Source organism: Nannobrachium achirus (genome assembly GCF_963921795.1).
Source record: "Nannobrachium achirus genome assembly, chromosome: 12".
Lineage (NCBI taxonomy): Eukaryota > Metazoa > Chordata > Actinopteri > Myctophiformes > Myctophidae > Nannobrachium > Nannobrachium achirus.
The window spans coordinates 19,059,722-19,081,760 of record NC_137832.1 but is presented as its reverse complement, the minus strand read 5'-3'; the positions used below and the strand labels follow the sequence as shown (position 1 = coordinate 19,081,760).

Genomic DNA, 22,039 nt, shown 5'->3' with positions numbered 1-22,039 from the left:
TTTTTTGGACACTGCTCCTACACATTTTGCTCTCAAATCACGCTGCGACCTGGCGGTCGCTTATCTCCCGATTAGGCAGTCTTACTGGTTATTATTTTGTCACAAGCTGTGTTGTCAATTTCAATGCTTCAATATTTATAAAACCCGCAAACAGAATTATCCACTTTGACTTCCAACGTATTTGTTTAAAAAATACCAGATCTACAAGCTTGTAAGATCTACTATTTTTTTGCTACGTTTGTGTGCCACCGGTATGACAAAGTATTAATTCCCCCCCCCCCCCAACACGGAAATAAAGGTTTCTGCCAGACAGCAACCAAAATTGATAGAAAGGAAGAGGAAGAGAAAGGCAGACGAGAGAGAGAGAGAGAGGGAGAGACAGAGGGAGAGAGAGAGAGAGAGAGAGAGAGAAAGAGGAGAGCAATGCGTCTTTGTTGGGCGGAAACCTCGTATCTCCAAGTTTCAAATTCATACGTTCTTTCGTAAAGTAAAGCCCTGCTTCATCATACAAGGCGGTCTCACAAAAGTAGTGAAAACAGCAGATCTACAAGCACACAACGCCTCGCGGTGCGAGGCGTTGTGTGCTTGTAGATCGTCTGTTTTCACTAGTTTAAATCATTTTTTAATTGATAAATGCAAAACAAACGGTTTTTGGACATACAGGGTTTTCACCCGACAACGACGAATGGTTCCAGTGGATCAATAGTGGTTTGGTTGCCGTGAGCAGGAAACGGCAGGGTGGGGTAACGCTGCCGATTTCTTTGATGTGGAATAATTGTTTCCCCACATCTTTCTTTGTGGCTGGCACTGGCAGTCTATTTCCTGGTTTGCCTGGGGCCAGCGTGGCTCGGTGACAGACTGTGTACGTGACGTGGAACCTTCCAAGCTGCCCTGAGCCCAGAGCACAGCTCCCATAAGGCAGGGGCGTCGCACCAAGTTCTGGGCCCTGGGCACAAGGATTCACTGCGGGCCCCACCATGAATGTTTGTGCTTTAAGTATTGAAAAATAGCAGATCTACAAGCTCGCAGCGCATTTGTGCAAGTCTTTGAATATTTCAAATCCTTCTAAGGTTTTTTGAAAAACCTATGTTTCTGTGTAAGTGGTGCTCAAACCTTTTCATGTGAAGGACCCCCAAAATTACATGTATTTGGCCACGGACCCCCATCTAAAAATATTTAGTTCCAGGGACCCCCCCAGAAGCAAAATCTTTGTTACAAATGTTCGCTTAGAAAGTACATAATTATATTCAAAGATTTGCATGCATTTTCATGTCTTTTCAAAAATAGCAGATCTACAAGCTCGCAGCGCGGCACTCAGTGCCGCGCTGTGAGCTTGTATATTTGCTATTTTTCAATAGCTAAAGTATAAAATAATTAAGGCCCCTCCACCTTGGGCCCTAGTAACCCAGTTCCACCCCCCCCCCCCCCCCCTTGTGACGCCCCTGCCCATAAGCACTCGCAGAGTGCCTGGGCTCGTCTGGACGCTGTCCATTTGGAGCCGTATGACAGCTTTTTCAGGCATTGAGTTGATGATGTTATCTGTCGCGAGTGCAATTGACCACAATGTTCGGCACGGCAGCCATTTTGCCCCTACGTCATGTTCAGACGGCTATTAGAGGCTGTTGCACAGTAAAGGAAAATTAAAACATTTGGCAAAACATTTTAGTTCAGTTAAAATGACTCTTTACAAAAAAAAAATCTGCATTTAGTTTTAGTCATACATAAGCCTTTCCATATTTGGATGGAAATGAAATTATCTTCCAATATTTTGTTAGCCGTGCCACTTTTAAGCCCACATTTACAAAAAACTGAGAAAATAGCTAGTTCTCTCCTCAGAGCTGGTCACAAGCTTTTATTAATACTTTTCATTGGTTCAATATTCATAAAAGCCTCCGCTCGCACCTGGTTCAAATTATTGAGACATTCTTATCCGACTCAAGAGATGAACGTCAGACAGTGTATTACTTGTTTTAAACCTAAACCGTTCGTAAAAGATTATCTTAAAAATATTGGAGGTGAGAAAATAAGCAATGCAGTACATCCCCCCCTCTGCCTGCTTCAGCTCAGCTGTGCTGTACGCTCTGATCAGCTCTGATTAGGGCAGCTGTGTGTGTAGCGTCCAGAGATCCCATAGCCCGGAGGGCATGGGACCGTCGGCTGACACTGATTGGTCAAAGAGAAACACACCCCTGTCTCTGCAGCTAAACTTAGCAAAAGGGTTATAGCAATAAAGCTATTTCGTGACGTCTTTAACCACTTATATCACAAACCTCCTTCAACACAAACTAGTAAAGTGTGTTCCTCTAGAGTAGAACATGCTCGCATTTGGCTGCAGATCGGACAAACGTGCTGTTCATGATTTGTGAAATATGAAAAAAACTGTTTAGTGACAAAATCTGTAGGAGTAGTAAAATGGTTTGCTGATTACTTTTGTACTGCACTTTGATGCCAATACTTTTTGTGCTTTTACACAAGTCAAAACATGTTCTTCTGACCATATAGCATTGCTTCTGCCCGGTGCTTGGCAACACGGACGGTGCAGAGCTGCTGGAGGGAAGGGGAGAGCTATAGTTGTTAAGATGTCCAGTGCCTGTGTGCTAGCCTAGCTTGGACCGGCATAGCCTACTTGAGCTTTCATTTTGTGCACCCAGTACACCAGTGGTTCTGAACGTGGGGTCGTTGGGGCGGTTTTTCGGGGGTCCCCAGCTAAATAATTGATGGTTAGGAAGCCACTTGACCCCTCACAGGTACATTTCTTTCTTTTCCCCTTTTCATTTTCCCACTAGCACCGTCATTTTTACTGCTGACCTAGACAGAAAGCCGGCTTAATGTTTTTTTTCTCCTTTTTTTTGGTGGGCAATGCAACCACAAGGATTCCACTTTGGGTCTCAGCAACGCGTAGTTTGAGAAGCGCTGGAATAGCAGGTAGAGTCAGCTAGCTATAGGGTCCCACCGCTTTTACTGAAGGCTTTGGTTCCCATGGCGACGCGTCTATACAGCGGACGATTTATGCGCAACGTGGAAAAAGGTAGCTTCTGGCCTAGTACACGGCGGCAGGTTGATCTATCGGTTGCCGGTGTCATCTGCCATAGCCATCCAAAGCTTAAATAGCCTAATGTGTGTATTTGGCTACAGACGCCCATCAAACATTTGGAGCCAGGGACTCTCACACAAGACAAATAGGCTCTATGCATATACGCCATTTTGTTCTACTTCCGGGTGTCTTTTGATTTCCTTCACAGGTGTTACCGATGATACTAATGAAGGGTCTGTTCCATTCTGGTCAAACAGAGTCAGGGTGCTGATATTGTGCATGTTGGCTCACTGGAAACACTCTGCTACACCAGTGGGTCTCAAAGTGTCCTTGAGTGGGTTCCAAATGTCCCCATACAGGTGTGTAACTCTGACATACAGGTGTGTAACTCTGACAAATGGAAGCAAATGGACCCGCAAGGGTCCATTTGTTTCCATTTGTACAGAGTTATGGGGGTCCTTGAAATTAAAGAACCACTGTACAATAAATCAAACAGACCCTTCATTAGTATCATCAGTAACACCTGTGAAGGAAGTCGAAAGACACCCGGAAGTAGAACAAAATGGTGTATATGCATAGAGCCTATTGCCAGACTACCAGCTCACAACGATTTGCGCTGCGTCCCCGTTGAGCCAGGCCCTGTACTGCAGGGTTCCCCAATAGGCGGCCCGCGGGCCATTTGCAAACCACGGGGGGCTACTGTCTGGCCCACACCAACCCCAGTAATAATGGTGGTATAAGAGCAGCAACAACACTAGTATATCGTCATTGTCGGGTGGAAAACCTGTATCTCAAAATGTGTACGTTCTTTCGCAAAGTAAAGCCCTGCTTCATCAAACAAGGCCGTCGCACAAAAGTAGTGAAAACAGCCGATCTACCAGCACACAACGCCTCGCGGTGCGAGGCGTTGTGTGCTTGTAGATCGGCTGTTTTCACTAGTGTAAATCATTTTTTAAAATGATAAATGCAAAACGAACGGTTTTGGACATACAAGGTTTCCACCCGGCAACGACGAAATATAACTCATGTACAGTAATTGGCCCACTGGCTTGTCACTTGTCATGATCTGAAATGGCAAATCTTTGAGTAGCAGCAGCAGCAGCGCTAAAGAGAGAGATCTCTCTCTATAGCGCGCAATGAGGGCCTCTACAGTCTACAACTCTTTTTCCCGGGCTGAAACAGGGGCCCAGCACGTCCCTGACTGACATGCCCGATATGGGGACACCAGGCTAAGTGTGGTTAATGCTACAGTATATGGATCACGCAGTCCAGATGCTGAACCTTTTGCTCCGTCAGCATTGGCCCTGCCCAGGTTGCGCATCATCATTTGCATGATGAATAATCCCTATTAGAGCAAGGTGCTCTAATCCAGAATTAGCCCGAACGGGAGGCCAGCAGGCAAGGGGCTTGAGATCAGTCCTCCATTCATCATTAGTATATCGTCGCCGTCGGGGGTGGAAACCTTGTATGTCCAAAAGTGTTGGTTTTGCATTTATCATTTTAGAAATGGTTTAAACTAGTGAAAACAGCCGATCTACAAGCACACAACGCCTCGCGGGTGCGAGGCGTTGTGTGCTTGTAGATCTGCTGTTTTCACTACTTTTGTGCGACGGCCTTGTATGATCAAGCAGGGCTTTACTTTGCGAAATAACGTACAAATTTGAAACTTGGAGATACGAGGTTTCCAACCCGACAACGACGATATCGTCGCTGTCGGGTTGGAAACCTTGTATGTCCAAAACCTTTACTTTGTCAGTGATTTAGTCACGCAATCTCTTGTTGATACGTTTCATTGGTTGCAAATGCAGACAGATCGCACGGATATACTTAATCTACAAGCTCACAACGCGTCGCATTGCATCGCAACGTGTCGTGCTACTTTTGCACAAAGTAGGGCATTCATTTAGGGGGAAAAAACATAAAAGGTTTAAATATGGAGATACAAGGTTTCTGCCTGACAAGACTAGTGAGAATAGCCGATCTACACGCACCGCGAGGCGTTGTGTGCTTGTAGACCTGCTATTTTCACTAGTATGATGATGTATGATGAAACAGGGCTTTACTTTATTAAAAAAAATTAAACTTGGAGATACGAGGTTTCTGCCCGACAGCAACGATACGCTCTCTCTCGCTCTCTTTCTCTCTCCCTTTCGTGTCTCTCTTTCATTTCTCTCTCCATCCATCTTCCTGTCTTTTCCCTCTTGCCCATTTGTTCTCTCTCTCTCTCTCTCTCTCTCTCTCTCTCTAGTCACCGAGTGCCGCGCTGCGAGCTTGTAGATCTGCTATTTTTGAAAAATCGTGAAAATTTTAATTTGGACCCGATTCTATAAGTGTCTTTTGAATCCTTCTAAGATTTTTTGAAAAACCTATGTTTCTATGTCAGCAATCTGGCCAGCCATCGTCAAAGAAAAAGTCCTTTTCACTTAACTGGAGCTCAGTTAGTCTGTTCTTGAGAGACTACTATGTCAGTGGTTCTCAAACTTTTTCATGTGAAGGACCCCCAACAATGATATGTGTTTGGCCACGGACCCCCATCTCAAAATATTTAGTTCCAGGGACCCCTCCAAAAGCAAAATTTGAGTTACAAACGTTTGCTTTAAAAATACATACATTCAAAGATTTGCACACATTTTCACGACTTTTTCAAAAATAGCAGCTCGCTGTGAGCTTGTAGATCTGCTATTTTTCACTGGTTAAAGCATTCAATAAGGCCTATATGGGTGATTGAGCCACAGAAGGAGGAGAGACAGCTGCCTCATTTCCTGGCCGTGACCAGTTCATCAGAGAGCATCATCTATCATGGCCCTGATGAGTGCTCGTCCGTCTCTGCCAACCCATGTGTGTGTGCGTGCGTGCGCGCTCGTGCGTGCGTGCGCGCTCGTGCGTGCATGTGTGTGTTTGTGTGTGTTCTTGCATTGCCATCCTTGTGAGGACCAAATTTCCCCACAAGTGGAATTTAAGAAGTAGAAAATCGAGAGAACAATTTCCTGGTCCTGGCGAGAGAAATGAGGAAATTGAGGAATCGGGAAGAGACTTATAGGTTGAGGTTGGGGTTTTAGGATTTAGGCATTTCGAGATTAGGTTCAGCTGTTACGGTTGGTGCTAGGCCTGGCTTATTCTGACATGCGCACTACAATGATAGTGATACAAACATGCGCATGTGTGTGTCTGTGTGTGTGTGTGTGTGTGTGTGTGTGTGTGTGTGTGTGTGTGTGTGTGTGTGTGTGTGTGTGTGTGTGTGTGTGTGTGTGCGTGCGTGTAACTCATTGTACAGCAGAGGGATGGAGGGGGAGGGCAGACAGTCAATTTCTCATCAGGATACCCTAAGACCCTATTAGTCATAGGTTGTTTAGTGTGTGTGTGTGTGTGTGTGTGTGTGTGTGTGTGTGTGTGTGTGTGTGTGTGTGTGTGTGTGTGTGTGTGTGTGTGTGTGTGTGTGTGTGTGTGTGTGCGTGCGTGTGTGTGTGTGTGCGTGCGTGCGTGCGCGCGCGCGCGCGCGTGCGTGTGTTGGGGGAAGATGCATGTGTCTGTGGAATATGGATTTCACGTCAAGTCAAGACTTGGGCTACGGTGTGTGTATGATGTGATAAGATAGAGTAGAATCTAATAGAACAGATTGAATATACTAAAAATAAAACAACTTGGCTGCAGCATCAGCTCTGTGGAATTCCTAGAGAGTGACATTTTTGACAGCCTTTTGTTCGTATTCATTCATAATAAAAAGCATCGTGACAAGTGAGGTTGTATATCAGCTATTTTCACTATTTGTTTTCATAATTGTTCATTGATAGTAATCGAGATAAAAGTCTGAAATAATTGTGATATTGATCACCTACTTTGTGGTTCCTGGGAAGGATGCAAGGACTGGCATCTTCATTGAGGTAGTAGCTCATTGAGGGGATATCATTGTTTCCCCCATAATCGTGTAAAACATACAGTCCAGATGTAAAAGTGGACTCAGAGTTTATTCAAACTGCTTTTTCCTGGTTGCTGGCATGGTGGGACCAGAGCAGTGTAAGGAGAGTGGCGACACTTCCGTCGACTCCCATAGTAAGCGTGGAAAGCCTATTTACTCTATGGTGGGAAGCTAACTTAGCCTAGCTTACGCATGCGCACACATGCACGCATGGAGCCAGTCTCATTCCTAGCGAGCCTCTGCCCCGTCCGCCCCCATTCATTTTCACTTGCTGGTAAGTAGACTAAATCACGTCTTTTTCACCCTTTTAATAATGTTATCTACCCAAGAGAGGGCCGTGAATGCGTTAAAATGGTGAAAAAGACGTGATTTGGTCTACTTACAAGCGAATCAATGACTCGGCTAGAATGGGGGCGGACGGGGCAGAGGCTCGCTAGGACTCCATGCGAAGCCACTTCCGGTCTGCGGCGAGTTCAAAGCGTGTCGCCACTCTAATTACACTGCTCTGGGTGGGACATGAGTGGAACAGACGTGTGTCAAAGTAAACCAAGAACAACAGCAAATCGCTGCTGTCGTGTCGCACAGAAACCCCTGATCTCCATATTCGAACTGTTTTTTGTTTTTAAGTAGCGCCCTAGTTCACTGTTTCTCAAACCTTTTCATTTCAAGGCCTATCCTCTTAACTCTTGACAGTGTACGAATGGAACCAAATGGACCCGTTAGGGTTCATTTGGTTCCATTTATGTCAGAGTTACATACTTGCAAGGGTCAATTTAGACCAGGGGTCTTCAACAGGGGGTCCGGGACCCCAAGGGGGTCCCTAGAGTTACTACAGGGGGTCCTCCAAATCTTTGAGTGATAGAAACCTTTTTTTCTCCTTTTGTATATTAACCACTGCTTGAACCTTAGCCTCCATATTCTGAGAACTTTAGCCAAAAATAGCAGATCTGCTTAGCTGAAAGATAGGTCAGTGCAGCACTGGTTTCTGACAGACGCAAAAAAGAACAATACAAAATCAAACATGATAATTTTTCTTACTAGTCCTAGGTGCAGGGTCTCATATCTGCACTATAGTTAACATCTAAGTTTTCACTTTTTGCTGTAGAACAATGAAACCTATTATCTGTGACCAAAAATGTGCACTTTCTTGTTGGGCGTGTGCTACACATTAATTGTCTGGTTTACGAGGTGGCACAACAGAGTGAGAGCTCGGTTAGAGATAAGGATAACACAACGTGACACACAGGTCACACAGACTCAAACTGAGGACGTCACAACTAATGTGGAATGCTCACTAATAACCAAGTGCTGCAGGTGGAATTAAATGGAAAAGCACTGCACGCTCACCACCAGTTCTCATATCACTTGTCACATTAAGACCCCTGAAAAACCCCCTGAGTCTTGGGCTCGCTCTGTCACCCAGCTCCTCCCGCACCCACCTCTGCTGGCCTGATTGGAATATTGATTAATGACTGGTTAAATGTTTAAAAATAGCCCCACGGGGAGCAGAGATGGATGATGGAAGCTGTGCGAGGCCAAGCCTTTGTCTGGAGGACCATCTGCCTTTTGAGAACAGAATGGGACAATCCTTTGCTCATACATCCATACAGCAGGGCACCTGAGGGTGCCGTGATGCCAGTCCAGGGGTGCCGCGAGATAATTTGATAATATTTGGAAGTCATCAATATCACTACATCAATATCACTGCACTATGCTTAGTAAAACAGACCTGATTTGCACTGTACTTGATGAGTTCTTTTTCCATCTACGACAACTCTCTTCACCAAAAATAGCAGAACTAGCTTGTAGATCAGCTATTTTTGGTGAACCTTCCCCCCCAGAATAGGCATGCTGGGGTTCAAGTGGTTAAACGTCAAGTATAACGTTATTTTCAGTCAGTTCTGATGGAAATGCATATTTCTCCAATAGGATGTAAGATTCTGGGGGCACGGTGGCGCAGTGGTTAGCGCTTCGCCTCACAGCTAGAAGGTCCTGGGGTGCTGGGGGGTGTGTTTCTCCCTCCGCATCATCAGCGCCCACACCCTAGGTGGGGACGGCGATAGGGCCTTTCTGTGTGGAGTTTGCATGTTCTCCCCGTGTCTCCTAGGGTTGATACCCTCACAAAAACATGCAGTAATCCTGGTCTCAATAATGCCTCCCCCTGGCAATAGGCAATTGGCACTGGGTGAAAAATGGGTTGCAAAATCGTGGGATAAAAAATTAAGAGGATGTAAGATTATAAAAATGAACAGTGTAATTCAGGGGTGCCGTGGATGAAAAGGTTATGTACAAGGGTGCCCTGAGTCCAAAAGGTTTGAAAACCCCTGCCATACAGTATGAACGTTTGTTCGCTTGTCCACCCAGTGGTACCTGATGGACGTGTGTGTATGTATGGGAAGTGCTCTCGTTTCCTCTGCCAGTAAGCTGCTGTGAGTCACAGATGCGGTGCTTTCTGGTTGATGCTACATTGTGTCCGTCGCCCGTGGCTCGGCAGTAAACACACAACATCCCACAGCACACTGTGGGCTGTGGGAAATATGCTGTTCCTATTGTGGCCTCCTTGGCACCTGTCTGCCGAGTAGAGGCTGCTTCTTTTCTTCCTGCTCGTCAGCAGTTCACCATGCAGCCACTCCCAGCATCCGTATTTTGGGGAAAAGACTTCCCCCGACAAGCAGATCGACAGTGAGCTTGTCCACCTGCTATTAGCTCTTTTACTGCTTGGAACATTAACGTTCGTCCCAATTCGGAACGCTTGGTTTAGTCCAGGGGTTCCCAAACTTTTTCGCTCGGGGCACCCCTTGATTGATATATTATTTGTAAACAACAACACCTTCTTATTCCCATATGAGATACAATAATCCATCACACAGAAATAAGACAGGAGAGTGATTCAGAGTGAGAATGGAATGTTTACTATGGAGAGAGAGTATTCAAGACAGGTACAGTACAGAATAATCAATGGTTCGTGCTCTCTCTGACAAATTATGTTTTGACATGAGTATAAGTATGGTCATTTCATCAGTCAGTGGATGACGTTTCAACAGTTAATAGGATATGTTTCTTGTCCACACATCACAAGACTAAGAGTCCACAGGGTTCCTGGGGGGAGAGGTGTCCTTGCTGGTGTCTAGATGACACCAAATGTTCCAGGCCGAGCCTTAGAATACCAAAACAATTCTCATTGTTTTCGGAACAGGCTCCATGGCAGTAGATAAGGTCTGATTTCTACCAGACGGAGACCTTGTGGGTACTGTAGTGTACATGACCTTATATGACACAGTCACTGTGCCATCAATATGTATTGATAAAAAGATGATATGAACCATAACAAAATACCTATCAATATCCACCGGCTGGTTAATATTGATCTTTTTATCAAATAGATCAACAAAAGAAAACAAAATAGGCAAACAGTGGGATGAAAGATGGTTAGGGTTAGGGTTAGGGTTAAAACATTTCTTCAATAGTAAAAGGACTGTAATTATCGTTAGGGTTAGAGTTGACATGACATTAATGACAAAAATGTTATCATGTTTACACATAAATGAAATAACCCCTTGTAATCAGATTGATACGTCAAGATTAGTTGATCAGTCTTCCCCTGCAACCTGTCAGGACAGAATAAAAATAAAAAGGGGTCCATAAGTCCATAAGTCCTCGATATGATGAGGGCTAGAGACAGAGCAAAGTCCAGGGATCGAGTTGAGGTTTTGTTGGAGATGGGTTGTAGATGGGCGGAGACGGGTCGGAGATGGGCGGAGACGGGTCGAAGAGTGGAAGAGGGTTCTTTAGGTGGGTTTCAGACAGCTCCTATGGACAGAAGCTTGCGGCAGTTCACTAATATCGATACAATGGATTCTTCAGTCATAATTATAGCGGCTTAATTCTTCGACAGTGCGATTTCAGAATACTCACAGGCCCGGGAGGCTGCAATAGCCCCCCGCTGTGATGATGGCGCGTTCGCACTGCCCTCTGGCCTCTGGTGGTTCCTTGGCACCGCCTGGCGTCCATCGGGCCTAGAGGATGACAGTGCTTGGCGGCAGATCACTTGTATTTCAACAATTTACAATCATAATTTCTCCACCTAAATGTTTTTCTTCACAGTGCATTTCCGTTACCCACCGACAACCAGAGCATAGCTCTGGTCCTGCGGTTGATTGGCTCGTGCACTGGTGACCCATCGTCTGTTGGTGGTGCCCCTTTTCACTCTCCGCCCTCTGTATTTTTTCCTCCGCTGTGGTGTTGTCATGGTTAGCCCTTATAGGTGTTGAGTGGCTGTAAGCCGTTCTGATAGTCTGTTTGTGTTGGGCAGAAGGATTAATGCACACAACACAAACATACTCAAAACATACAAAGTTTTAAAATCAAAAGTTTCAAAATCAAAATTAAACGTTAAACAATGAAAATCAAAGCCTAATCCAAACAATCAAGCATACTACCCCCTCTTGACACAAGGTGTGGCAAGAAAAAATGTTGTTGATGTTTGGGGCTAAATGGATAAAATAATAAAAAAATAAAAATACATTTTTAAACCACAGATTTATAATCTGTTCACAGTTCTTCAATTATTCAAAACTTAAAAAAAAAAATCAAAAATGACTTAAAATCATAAGATAGTTACATCTTCAGTCAGTGTCAAATGTTTCTTAGTAGGCCTACCAGTAAGACACCCAAAGAGGACCTTGGCTTAATCAGCCATCCTTCTCAGGAAGGATTGTGGGTAATCGAGTCTTTTTAAAATGTTTCATAACAGTACCAGAATGGAACATCAACAAAATACTTTAGACAGTAAACAATCAGAATGTTGATGAAATCAGTTGAAAGGAAGACAAAACATCTAACACTTTCTCACACATAACCCGCCATGGCCATGGCACCGTCACACGCACGCTCACGCACGCAGAGGCAGAGAGGGAGTAAAGTGTCCGAGCCTCTTCTGTAACATAGGCACTGTATGAACAGGGCCCCTTTGACATCAGAACACAGACAGAAGGTTTAAATACAAATAAAAGATAATAATAACAAAATAAATAAAATATAATTAAATGGACACCAGCCCCTAGGGAAGCAAAAAACAAAATGAACGGCTCCACCGGACATGGTGCCCCTTTCTCAACAAGACAGGAGGACAGAGAAAAACGGACAAAATCAAATGTAAATAAAACATGAGGTCAAATCCGTCCAGTCCAACCAAAATAAATAAACCTGTCATAAACCTGGAAAAACAAAACAAAATTAAATGAACAGTTGACATGAATTTATATAGTTACTGTAAGACATGATGTAATATCATGTCAAGTGGTCACCTCATGGGCTGGGTTGACCTTAATCAGTGGACAGAACACAACTGAGTTGTTGACATGATGGTGAATCTTGTTGTTGACAGCTCTTGCCGTCACCCCATGAGGATAAAGATTGTTTACTGAAATATGGTTTACCAGTGAAATATCAGACACTTGTTGCAGTGTCAAGGCTGTCGGAATCACAATGTTAGAATACCAGGATGTGTTATTAAGGAACATAGAGTGGCAAACATCCCTTTTAGGAGAAACACATAGAAACAGATTCACACAATAAGACCCATTTTGAGAGAAACAGTATGTAACAAGTCACTTGAAGTTTATAACGATCCCCACAGTTTCTCCAAATAAAATAAAACATAGGCAGAGCTAGCGCAAGCAGCAAGCGTTAAGCAGCAAGCCTAAATGCGAGCCAGCGACTCACACATACCGTACAGTACTGTACGGCCGGACACACACATATGCACCACTGCTCATGTTCATACTGGGTTTGATTTTTTTTTTCCTTTTCTTTCACTCAATTGACCAGGGGAGAAAAATAGGATTAAAACACACATACATACAGTACATGTATCCATGTAGACAATTTCTCATACATTTACACACATGGGTCAGTCAGTTTAGAGGTCATCATTCAGAAGGGGGCTTCTTAGTTCTCAACACCTCAGCTGGCCTGAGATGGAATTAAAAATAATAATAAGACTAAAACAAAGACATGTAAGCATAAAGCATGAAGATTTCCGTCAGAACGTTCTGTTCTGGAACATAAAGGAAATCTACCAATTAAAATAACCACGCTATTTCTTATGTGATTAAGTAGCTGGAAACAGCTATTATTAATAAAATAACCACGCGATTTGTTATGTGATTAAGTGGCTGGGTTATGCACTGGCCAAGAGATTCTCCCTTCAGAACAATTGCTTTTGTTCTGGGTACACTAAACGAAATCTTGTAAAGATTTCCTTCAGGACAGAAATAACTTTCGTCCTGGCAACACTAAACTGGAGTCTCGTGCTAAATAACACCAACTAATAATATGGACAAGCATGAATCTGTGACCAACAGTCTGCTATGTCCTCAGAACAGGAAACCGCAGTCCCTATTCTGTTACTCAAACGTGCAACGAAAAGCGATAAAACAATAGACTACAAAACATTAAACAATAAAAACGCAGCTGTGTTAAGAGCTAGCTAGACTCTTAAGACAGCAGGTATAAATCTTTAAGTACTGGACACCTCTGTGATTTACAGTCCAAAAAGGCATGAATAGCCTACAATGAAAACTGAGAAATAGATTTAGAAAGTTAAGGTGTACAAAACCAACTTCAAAGACTTAAGAAGAATAACGCGACCGATTTAATGTCTGTTTTTAACAGGGCCGCAGATAAAAAGTAATTTGTAAGGCAAACCGGAACGACGAAACAACGGAATTTGGAACACATTATTTAGGACACAGGGGCCTCATGGACAAGGTTAAATCATGGATGAAAAAAAAATATGATTTATAACAACTTAAGCAAGTTTTTTGTCTCATAACTATCGAAGGAAACTGTGTTCTTTTATAATGTAAACAAGGCAAAGACTGCCTGTGATTCAGTGATGAAAGTAATTGAGTACATTTACTTGGGTTCTGTAATCAAGTATGGTTTTGAGGTATATTCTTTGTTTTCTGAGTAGTTCCAAGTTTCAGTATTTTTATTTCTTTTTATTTTAAGACAAATATTGGACTGTTATTTCCTCTAGAATCATGGGGTAACAGTAATTATTAGACTTTAAGACTACTATTTGAGCTTGTAGAGCTGTTATTTTCTTTCTCAGGGAGAGAGAGAAAGACAGGAAGTAACAATATTGATTTATTTTAGGTTAATTGAGAGACAGAGAGCATATTAGAGAAAGAGAAGAGTATAAATGTTGAATTGTATAAATTCAACATTTATACAAGTTTTTTGTCTCTGAGCAGTGTGTGAGTTGTATTAGGGTACCTGGGTGGTGAATCTTGTTGGCTCTGCTGTCGGCTTGCCCCTTTGCCAATTTGAGTGACATGTATGATAAAACAGTGAGCTCACGTGTCATGGTGGGGAGAAAAAAAATCCTGGGGGTTCCACCGACAGCAGGTCCAATCGTCCAATCGGTCCACTCCTTGAGAAAGTGGAGAAGGAGACATTTTAGTTCTGTCTTAACTTAAATTGTCAGATAATTTTAAACATTTGAATATTATTAGAGGCCTTCATGCCAATTATTTTACCAGAACAGAAATGGTCAAAATACGGTCTAAAAAATAACATATAGCTTCTCACTCTGCTTCGCGACGGCAAGCGAGGGGGTGAGAGGCGCAGAGTAAACGGAGCGAATTCGGTACCAAAACAGACAGATAACAAAATAATACTGGACAATTATTGATAAAAATAACATCAACCGTGACCACCGGCGGCTATGTCCAAATTCTTTAGAACCAGGCAAACCCTCTGATTCTGGTAAACAATGTGCAACAAAAAGCAACAAAAAGGTACCGAGAGAAAAAAATAGTTTCTGTGAAGTTTGAAAATCACAGAAATAACGACCGATAAAATGACCATCTACTGTTATCAGATAAGGGTTAATTTACGACGCGTGTCAAACCAGAACATAATTAGGAGATTTCCGGCTCCTCGACGGAGGGAGAACAATAATTCATCATTAATTCAAAATTCAAAGACACGACACATAATGTTACAGGGGCCAACCGTAAACTATAAAGGATTAATAAGTAATTACAAATGTTATAATTTAAAAGAATGTTATAATGAATGGTGTCTCCTGTCCTACTGTATTTCCTCTATGTTGGGCTGGCGGGGACAATAGCCTATGATAGGATGTGTCCGAGCAATTTATGTGTTAAAACAAGTGAAGGTAAAATAGACTGAGCGATACTAAAACATTATTTAGCCTTGTCCGACTCCCTGAAATATCAAAAATCAAAACAATAATTCAAACTGAGAAGCGACTCATCGCGCACAGATAACTGAAGAAAACAGTATACTTATCTTAAAATATTATTCCGGTCACCAGTGGTGCATAAAGATCCGTCCTCGGACCGTGGAGCATGCAATCAGAAAACCATGTGTCCAGCGGTCCAGTGGCGGATGTCCAAGCAGGGAATGTTATAAAATAAATTGTACTGTTGTCAAAATAATAACCTTGTCTGAAAACACAGTAAACTTCCAAACTCACAGCTGGTTCTTTTATACGTGTTGTAAAACCGACCCACCGGGGGAGAGAAAGTGCACCCACGGTCACTTGTCCATCCATCGGTCGGCCAAGATTACATCTGTATGCGGCGACGTAGGACCATTTTGATTGATATATTATTTGTAAACAACAACACCTTCTTATTCCCATATGAGATACAATAATCCATCACACAGAAATAAGACAGGAGAGTGATTCAGAGTGAGAATGGAATGTTTACTATGGAGAGAGAGTATTCAAGACAGGTACAGTACAGAATAATCAATGGTTCGTGCTCTCTCTGACAAATTATGTTTTGACATGAGTATAAGTATGGTCATTTCATCAGTCAGTGGATGACGTTTCAACAGTTAATAGGATATGTTTCTTGTCCACACATCACAAGACTAAGAGTCCACAGGGTTCCTGGGGGGAGAGGTGTCCTTGCTGGTGTCTAGATGACACCAAATGTTCCAGGCCGAGCCTTAGAATACCAAAACAATTCTCATTGTTTTCGGAACAGGCTCCATGGCAGTAGATAAGGTCTGATTTCTACCAGACGGAGACCTTGTGGGTACTGTAGTGTACATGACCTTATATGACACAGTCACTGTGCCATCAATATGTATTGATAAAAAGATGATATGAACCATAACAAAATACCTATCACCCCTATAAATATTTTTTTCATCCGAGGCAACCCTACATTATTATATTCCTAATTTTCACTCCCAGCACCTTATATTTATAGCATATTTTAGCGATTACGTTGCGAGGAAAGCGAGATAACAGCCATTTTGGTTAGAACTGACTGAAAATAACCTTGTAATTTTAAAATGATACTAAATATATTTTTAAATGTCCAAATAAATTTCAAATATTATCAAATGATCTCACGGCACCCTGCCCTGGACTGCCGTCGCGGCACCCCAGTGTGCCCCGTCACCCACTTTGAAAACCCCTGGTTTAGACAGTGGGTGCTCAGCTATAAATACAACTAGGTTCAAATACCACCGAAAGCGGCACTCCGAAATAATGGATGCAAGAGATGGCTCAGATACACCTTCTTATTTATGGAGAGCGCTTGGCGCATTTCTCAGCGTTCCTCAGAGCAGATTTAAAATGTTCTTATAAATCAGCTCCGAGGAAGGGAAAGCTGAGACCGAAGCGCGCCAAGCGCTCTCAATAAATAAGAAAGTGTTTCTGAGCCAGTCTTGCATCCTCTATTTCGGAGTGCCGCTTTTTCCACTTCAATGGTATTTGAACCTACCTGTGTCTGGATATAGCCCAGTGGCGTCAGTTCAGAAAAAGCTAAGGTATGGCAACATGGTTGCTAAGGTATGGCAACATGACTGGTGTCTTGCACGCGCTCATTCGCGCGCGTGCTAGACACCAGTCATGTTGCCATACCTCAGCAACAGGCCTGATACATTTATTTTAAGATGTACATTTAACTTTTCCCCCTGTTTCTACGGTTTCTTGTGCTGGATATGGCAGCCTGGAACGGTTGTTCAAGTGCACCTAAACTTGGCATGTTAGTAAACTAATGCATTGCACCTGTGCAGCTGACCTGGGAATATACCATTTTGTCAAGATGGAGAGAATACAAGTGTGAAGAATATAATTCTAACACCTTGTTAAAGTGCCCATTTTGTTAAATTTTGCATTTGTAGTTATTTTACTGTAATTTAACAACATAATAACCAGAACAGATAGACAAAGAGACATTCATGTATTTGTATTTAAAAGTAACTTTTATTTTCCCCCTGGACCCAGGGTATGGCAGCTGCATACCCCTGCCATACCCAATTGCCACCCCTGATATAGCCTGTTGCCCACCTCTATACCAGGGAGTTGCCAAGTGTGAAAAACAGTTTCCTTACTTAAAGCACTTTGATGGCAAGCTGTGCAAGCGAGGAGGAGAGTTTTTTTTTCTTTCTTCAATGGACCAATCCCCAATCACATACACACCCATTGTAACAGTTACAATGGGTGTGTATGTGATTGGGGATTGGTCCATTAGTCCAGGCATTTCGGGCAGTATTTTGATGGAATCGTGCACTTTATGAAAGAAGCATGAAATTTGGCACACAGTTAGAACATGCCATATGGAACATTTTTGTCTATAGGGGCATCGCAGATTTGTCTTGGGAAACTTGTGGGAGCCAATCAAAGTTGCTCTCATAGACTTTACTATAGAGTAAAATAATACAAAAAATAAATATGCTTTAAGTAGCATGTGAGGGGTCAAACTAGGTGTTTTTGGGGATTCTGAATCCAATGCAAACATTTGTTTTGCAGGAAAAACATTCCTTGGGCTAAAAACGGACCCCATAAAACTATGGTTTAGTGATGAATCACTTTTCACAGTTTTGTGGTGGCCATTTCTCGGAAAGGAATGTTTTTCGTGCAAAACAAATGCTTGCTTTGGATTCAGAATCCCGAAAAAACACCTAGTTTGACCCCTCACATGCTACTTAAAGCATATCTATTTTTGTATTGTTTTCCTCTATAGTAAAGTCTATGAGAGCCCAACTTTGATTGGCTCCCACAAGACAAATCTGCGATGCCCCTATAGTCAAAAATGTTCCATATGGCATGTTCTAACTGTGTGCCAAATTTCATGCTTCTTTCATAAAGTGCACAATTTTTGCCTGAAACGCTCTGACTAAATCGAGATTTTCCCAGGTGGGATTCGACCTGACAAGCCTTCAGTCACACCCTTGTCTGTCTTAACCGTTAGGGCTGCTACCGCTGGCCTGAAAGACGCAGGCAATAATGAAGAAGAATGGGTCTGGGCATTAAGCTCCAGAGTGGAGGGGGGAGGATATCATGTAATTGCGAATGGCAACCCAACCCAGGCCCTTCTGCCTCGGCAGCCTCCCGGCCAGAGCCCGTAATCATGTTATCCCGCACACACTGGAACTTTGGGTCAATACCCGTCCACACCCTTCCTCGTCTCTCAGCCCCCGGCCAGCCAGTCAGCCAGTCGGCCAGCCAGCCAGCCAGCCAGCCAGCCAGCCAGCCAGCCAGCTCGCGGCTACAGATCCCCATTTTCGGCACTCTTAATTCAACTGGGATACATTTTGTTGCTGGGGTCGATGGCAGAGCCGATACAGAGATGTGTGTGTGTGTGTGTGTGTGTGCGCGCGCGCGCGTGCGTGCGTGCTATGTGTTACAGTATATATTACAGTGCCGTGTACCACTCACTGTGCAACTCCATTTAGTCATGCACTTTTAGCTTGATGAAGACAAACTGAAATCCCAGACAGACCCGAACGAACCACAGTCAGGGAATCGGTTAGTCATTATGCACTGTGCTGCTGTGCTGCTGCTACTGCTGCTGTGAGCAGACTCAGAGCAGTGATGTTTTGAGGCAGTTTTTTGTGTGACAATGGTGTCTGAAGGCTCACTTCCGCAGTTACACTTCTTGGACAGAATTTGAAGCACTCCCGCTATAGGCCCTGGGGCTCAGGCAACCACAGGCTACCTAATGGACGAAAGAGCTAATTTATGGCAAATGTCATTCAATAAAATGCCTCGGCTGATACGGAGTCTCTCTCAGTCCCATGCCACCACCACTTTGGTCGTTTTCTGCACTTTTTTATTGCGGGTGAGGTTGCATCTCACCCAGGGGCGTCAATTGGGTATGGCAGGGGTATGGGGCTGCCATACCCTCCGTCCAGGGGGGGAAATAAAAGTTACTTTTAAATATAAATCCATGAATATCTCTTTGTCTATCTGTGCTGGTTATTATGTTGTTAAATTACAGTAAAATAACTACAAATGCAAAATTTCACAACATGGTCACTTTAACAAGGTATTATAATTATATTCTCCACACTTGTATTCTCCCCATCTTGACAAAATGGTATATTCCCAGGTTCCGCAGGTCAGCTGCACAGGTGCAATGCATTATTGTTAATTGTGGCACGTTTACTAAGATGCCAAGTTTAGCTGCACTTGAACAACCGTTCCAGGCTGCCATATCCAGCCCAAGAAACCGTAGAAACTAGGGGAAAAAATGTTGATGTATTCTTAAAATAAATGTGTCATGCCTGTTGCTAAGGTATGACAACATGACTGGTGTCTTCGCGCGCGCGCAAGACACCAGTCATGTTGCCATACCTTAGCTTTTTTCTGAACTGACGCCACTGTTCTCACCCCTTCTTACTAGTTATATCATGCTGTCTGTATTTGTGCAGCGTTTATATCATTGTCAGCATGTGTCCTGTTTCATAACATGTTTCAAGTTTAGGTGGAAAATGACCCTTGCTAGCAGTATAACCCTGACACACTGTGGCCGGCCTTGGTCCTTTAGGTGAGCTGAGCTCATGCTAGCTTGGCGTCAGTCGTGTCTGTCTTAGCTCTGCGCTAATATCCTGTGTGCTGGCTAAGTGGGGAGCGTAGCTGGGGCAGGGCTCGATTTAATTAACTGTGACCTGCTTCCGTACTCTGCTGTACTGTACTCCACTGTAACTGCACCGCCTGGTTTCGATGACGCTTGATGTTACAATGAAGTGAACAGAGCTTTATTCCCAAATGCTATTAGTTTAGGGGGGGGGGGGGGGAATGTTGTGTAGTGCTCGATATTTAAGAAAGAAAGAAAATGCAAGTCACTATACTGTGCAGTATTTAGCATATTCTAAATCAGTGGTTCTCAAAGTGGATTTCAAGGACTATTTGGGTTCCTTTAGGGGGTTGAAATTGATCCTTTCAAGTCTGTAACTCTGAAGAAAAATAGTAGATCTACATGCTCACAACGCCTCGCAACGCGAGGCGTTGTGAGCATGTAGAGCGGCTATCTTCACAATGTTCGCCTCTTGCTTACTCTATATTTGACAGTTTGGCCAGTCCTGTCGAATATTCGACTATTCAAATACTTTGAGGTTGAATAATTCGAATACTAAAAATCTCTATTCGTGAATGCCCTAGAATGCCTGTGCTTGGCTTAAGAGTGTCATGAACACAACATAACGTTTGATGGCAGAATAGCAGAGGTTTGACATTTAAAGGAGAGCCTCCGGTATAACGTCTTCGTGTTGTTGTTTTCTCACTGAGACAGAGAAATAATTGAAGAAAGCAATAACAATAGAGAGAGAGATACGGGCCAGGGCTGCGTGTTTGGATGGCAGGGCTGCTTTCAAGTCACACTGACATTTGGTCGCTGTTGGGCAAAAACCTCATAACTACAGATTTCATATTTTAGTTTTGTTAACAATATTATTGTTTTCAATGAGAGTTATTTTTGGGCAGACAGCATTAGGCATTTTTGAAGAAAGATTTAGTGGACGTGGTCTGTCTGTGTTCTGTGGTGCTTGCTTGTGACTAAATAATAACATTGGATTCATTTTTTCCATTTTCTGAAGAGTAACAGTTTTGGACAAGGTTTCCACCCGACAGCAAAGATATGTATCCAATAGAGAGAAAGGGAAGCTGCAAACCCATACTTCAGCTGATGTTTTCCCTCCAAGAATCCTCTTGTGACAGCTCATCTACAACACACACGCTCACGCACGCACGCACGCGAACACACGCACGCACGCACGCACGCACGCACGCACGCACGCACGCACGCACACACACACACACACACACACACACACACACACACACACACACACACACCCTCATCACTTAAGCCCATGCAATATTTTCTTCATTGGTTGGTATTTCCAATGCAGGCACGTGCACACATAGACATGAAAGGGGGCTTGAGCCCCTGCCCCTTTAGCCGTCTGTAAAAAGTGCCCTCTCCAGACCATGAATGTAGCATTTACTGTGGTGAAGGAATGGTGTAAAAGAACATAGTGTGTGGGTGTGACAGGCAAGCGTGACAGCTTAGAGTAACACAGTGTGTGACAGGCAAGGGTAACAGCTTAGCGTGACAGGCAAGCGTGACAGCGTGACACAACTGCGGCAGGTTTTCACACTAAACTGCTCCCTGCAGTCGCAAATAATTTGTAAATACTAGTAAAAAGGAAAGGTTTTGGAAATAAAAAGGTTTCCACCCGACAGTAACGATATATGGTTTATGTGCTTATGACCTCTTTCCTCATTCCCTACAAACAGGATAATCTATCTTCTACCAACCTAAAAAATCGACCTGTGTGTTATGTAATGCTGTTTATATCATGTACTTTCAGTTAATAGATGCCACACTTGAAATCAATTGAACCCCTGTTTAGATTAGGCTGTCATTTCCTTTCTGATATAAACAACAAATGAATGATCCTATCCCCATGTCTCTCTGTGTGTGTGTAGGCCAACGATGCCTCGGGGAACACGTGGAACTGGCTTTACTTCATACCCTTGATTATCATCGGTTCGTTCTTCATGCTCAACCTGGTGCTGGGAGTCCTCTCTGGGTGAGTGCACGTTGCGGGGTGTGAGGGGTGCAGTACACTACATACTGCACCAGAGGTAGGCATGTCACAGTTATTACATAATCGTCTAATCGCAATTATTTTACGTAATCACAATTGTTTTGTCACAATGAAAATAGCCGATCTACAAGCTCTGATCTACAAGCTCACAACACGTTGCGACGCGTTGTGAGCTTGTAGATCAGCTATTTCCACTA

General features: G+C 43.4%; 1 protein-coding gene across 1 annotated transcript in view; it reads left to right on the top strand.

The window, feature by feature from the left end:
* Positions 1-22,039, top strand: part of cacna1ba (calcium channel, voltage-dependent, N type, alpha 1B subunit, a) — a gene marked incomplete at both ends in the record, with an annotated part of 221,504 nt that overhangs the window by 62,371 nt on the left and 137,094 nt on the right. Inside the window, one exon of the mRNA XM_080738497.1 lies at positions 21,721-21,824. Within this exon, the coding sequence (XP_080594623.1) occupies positions 21,721-21,824 (104 nt within the window). The remainder of the gene's footprint in view (positions 1-21,720; positions 21,825-22,039) is intronic.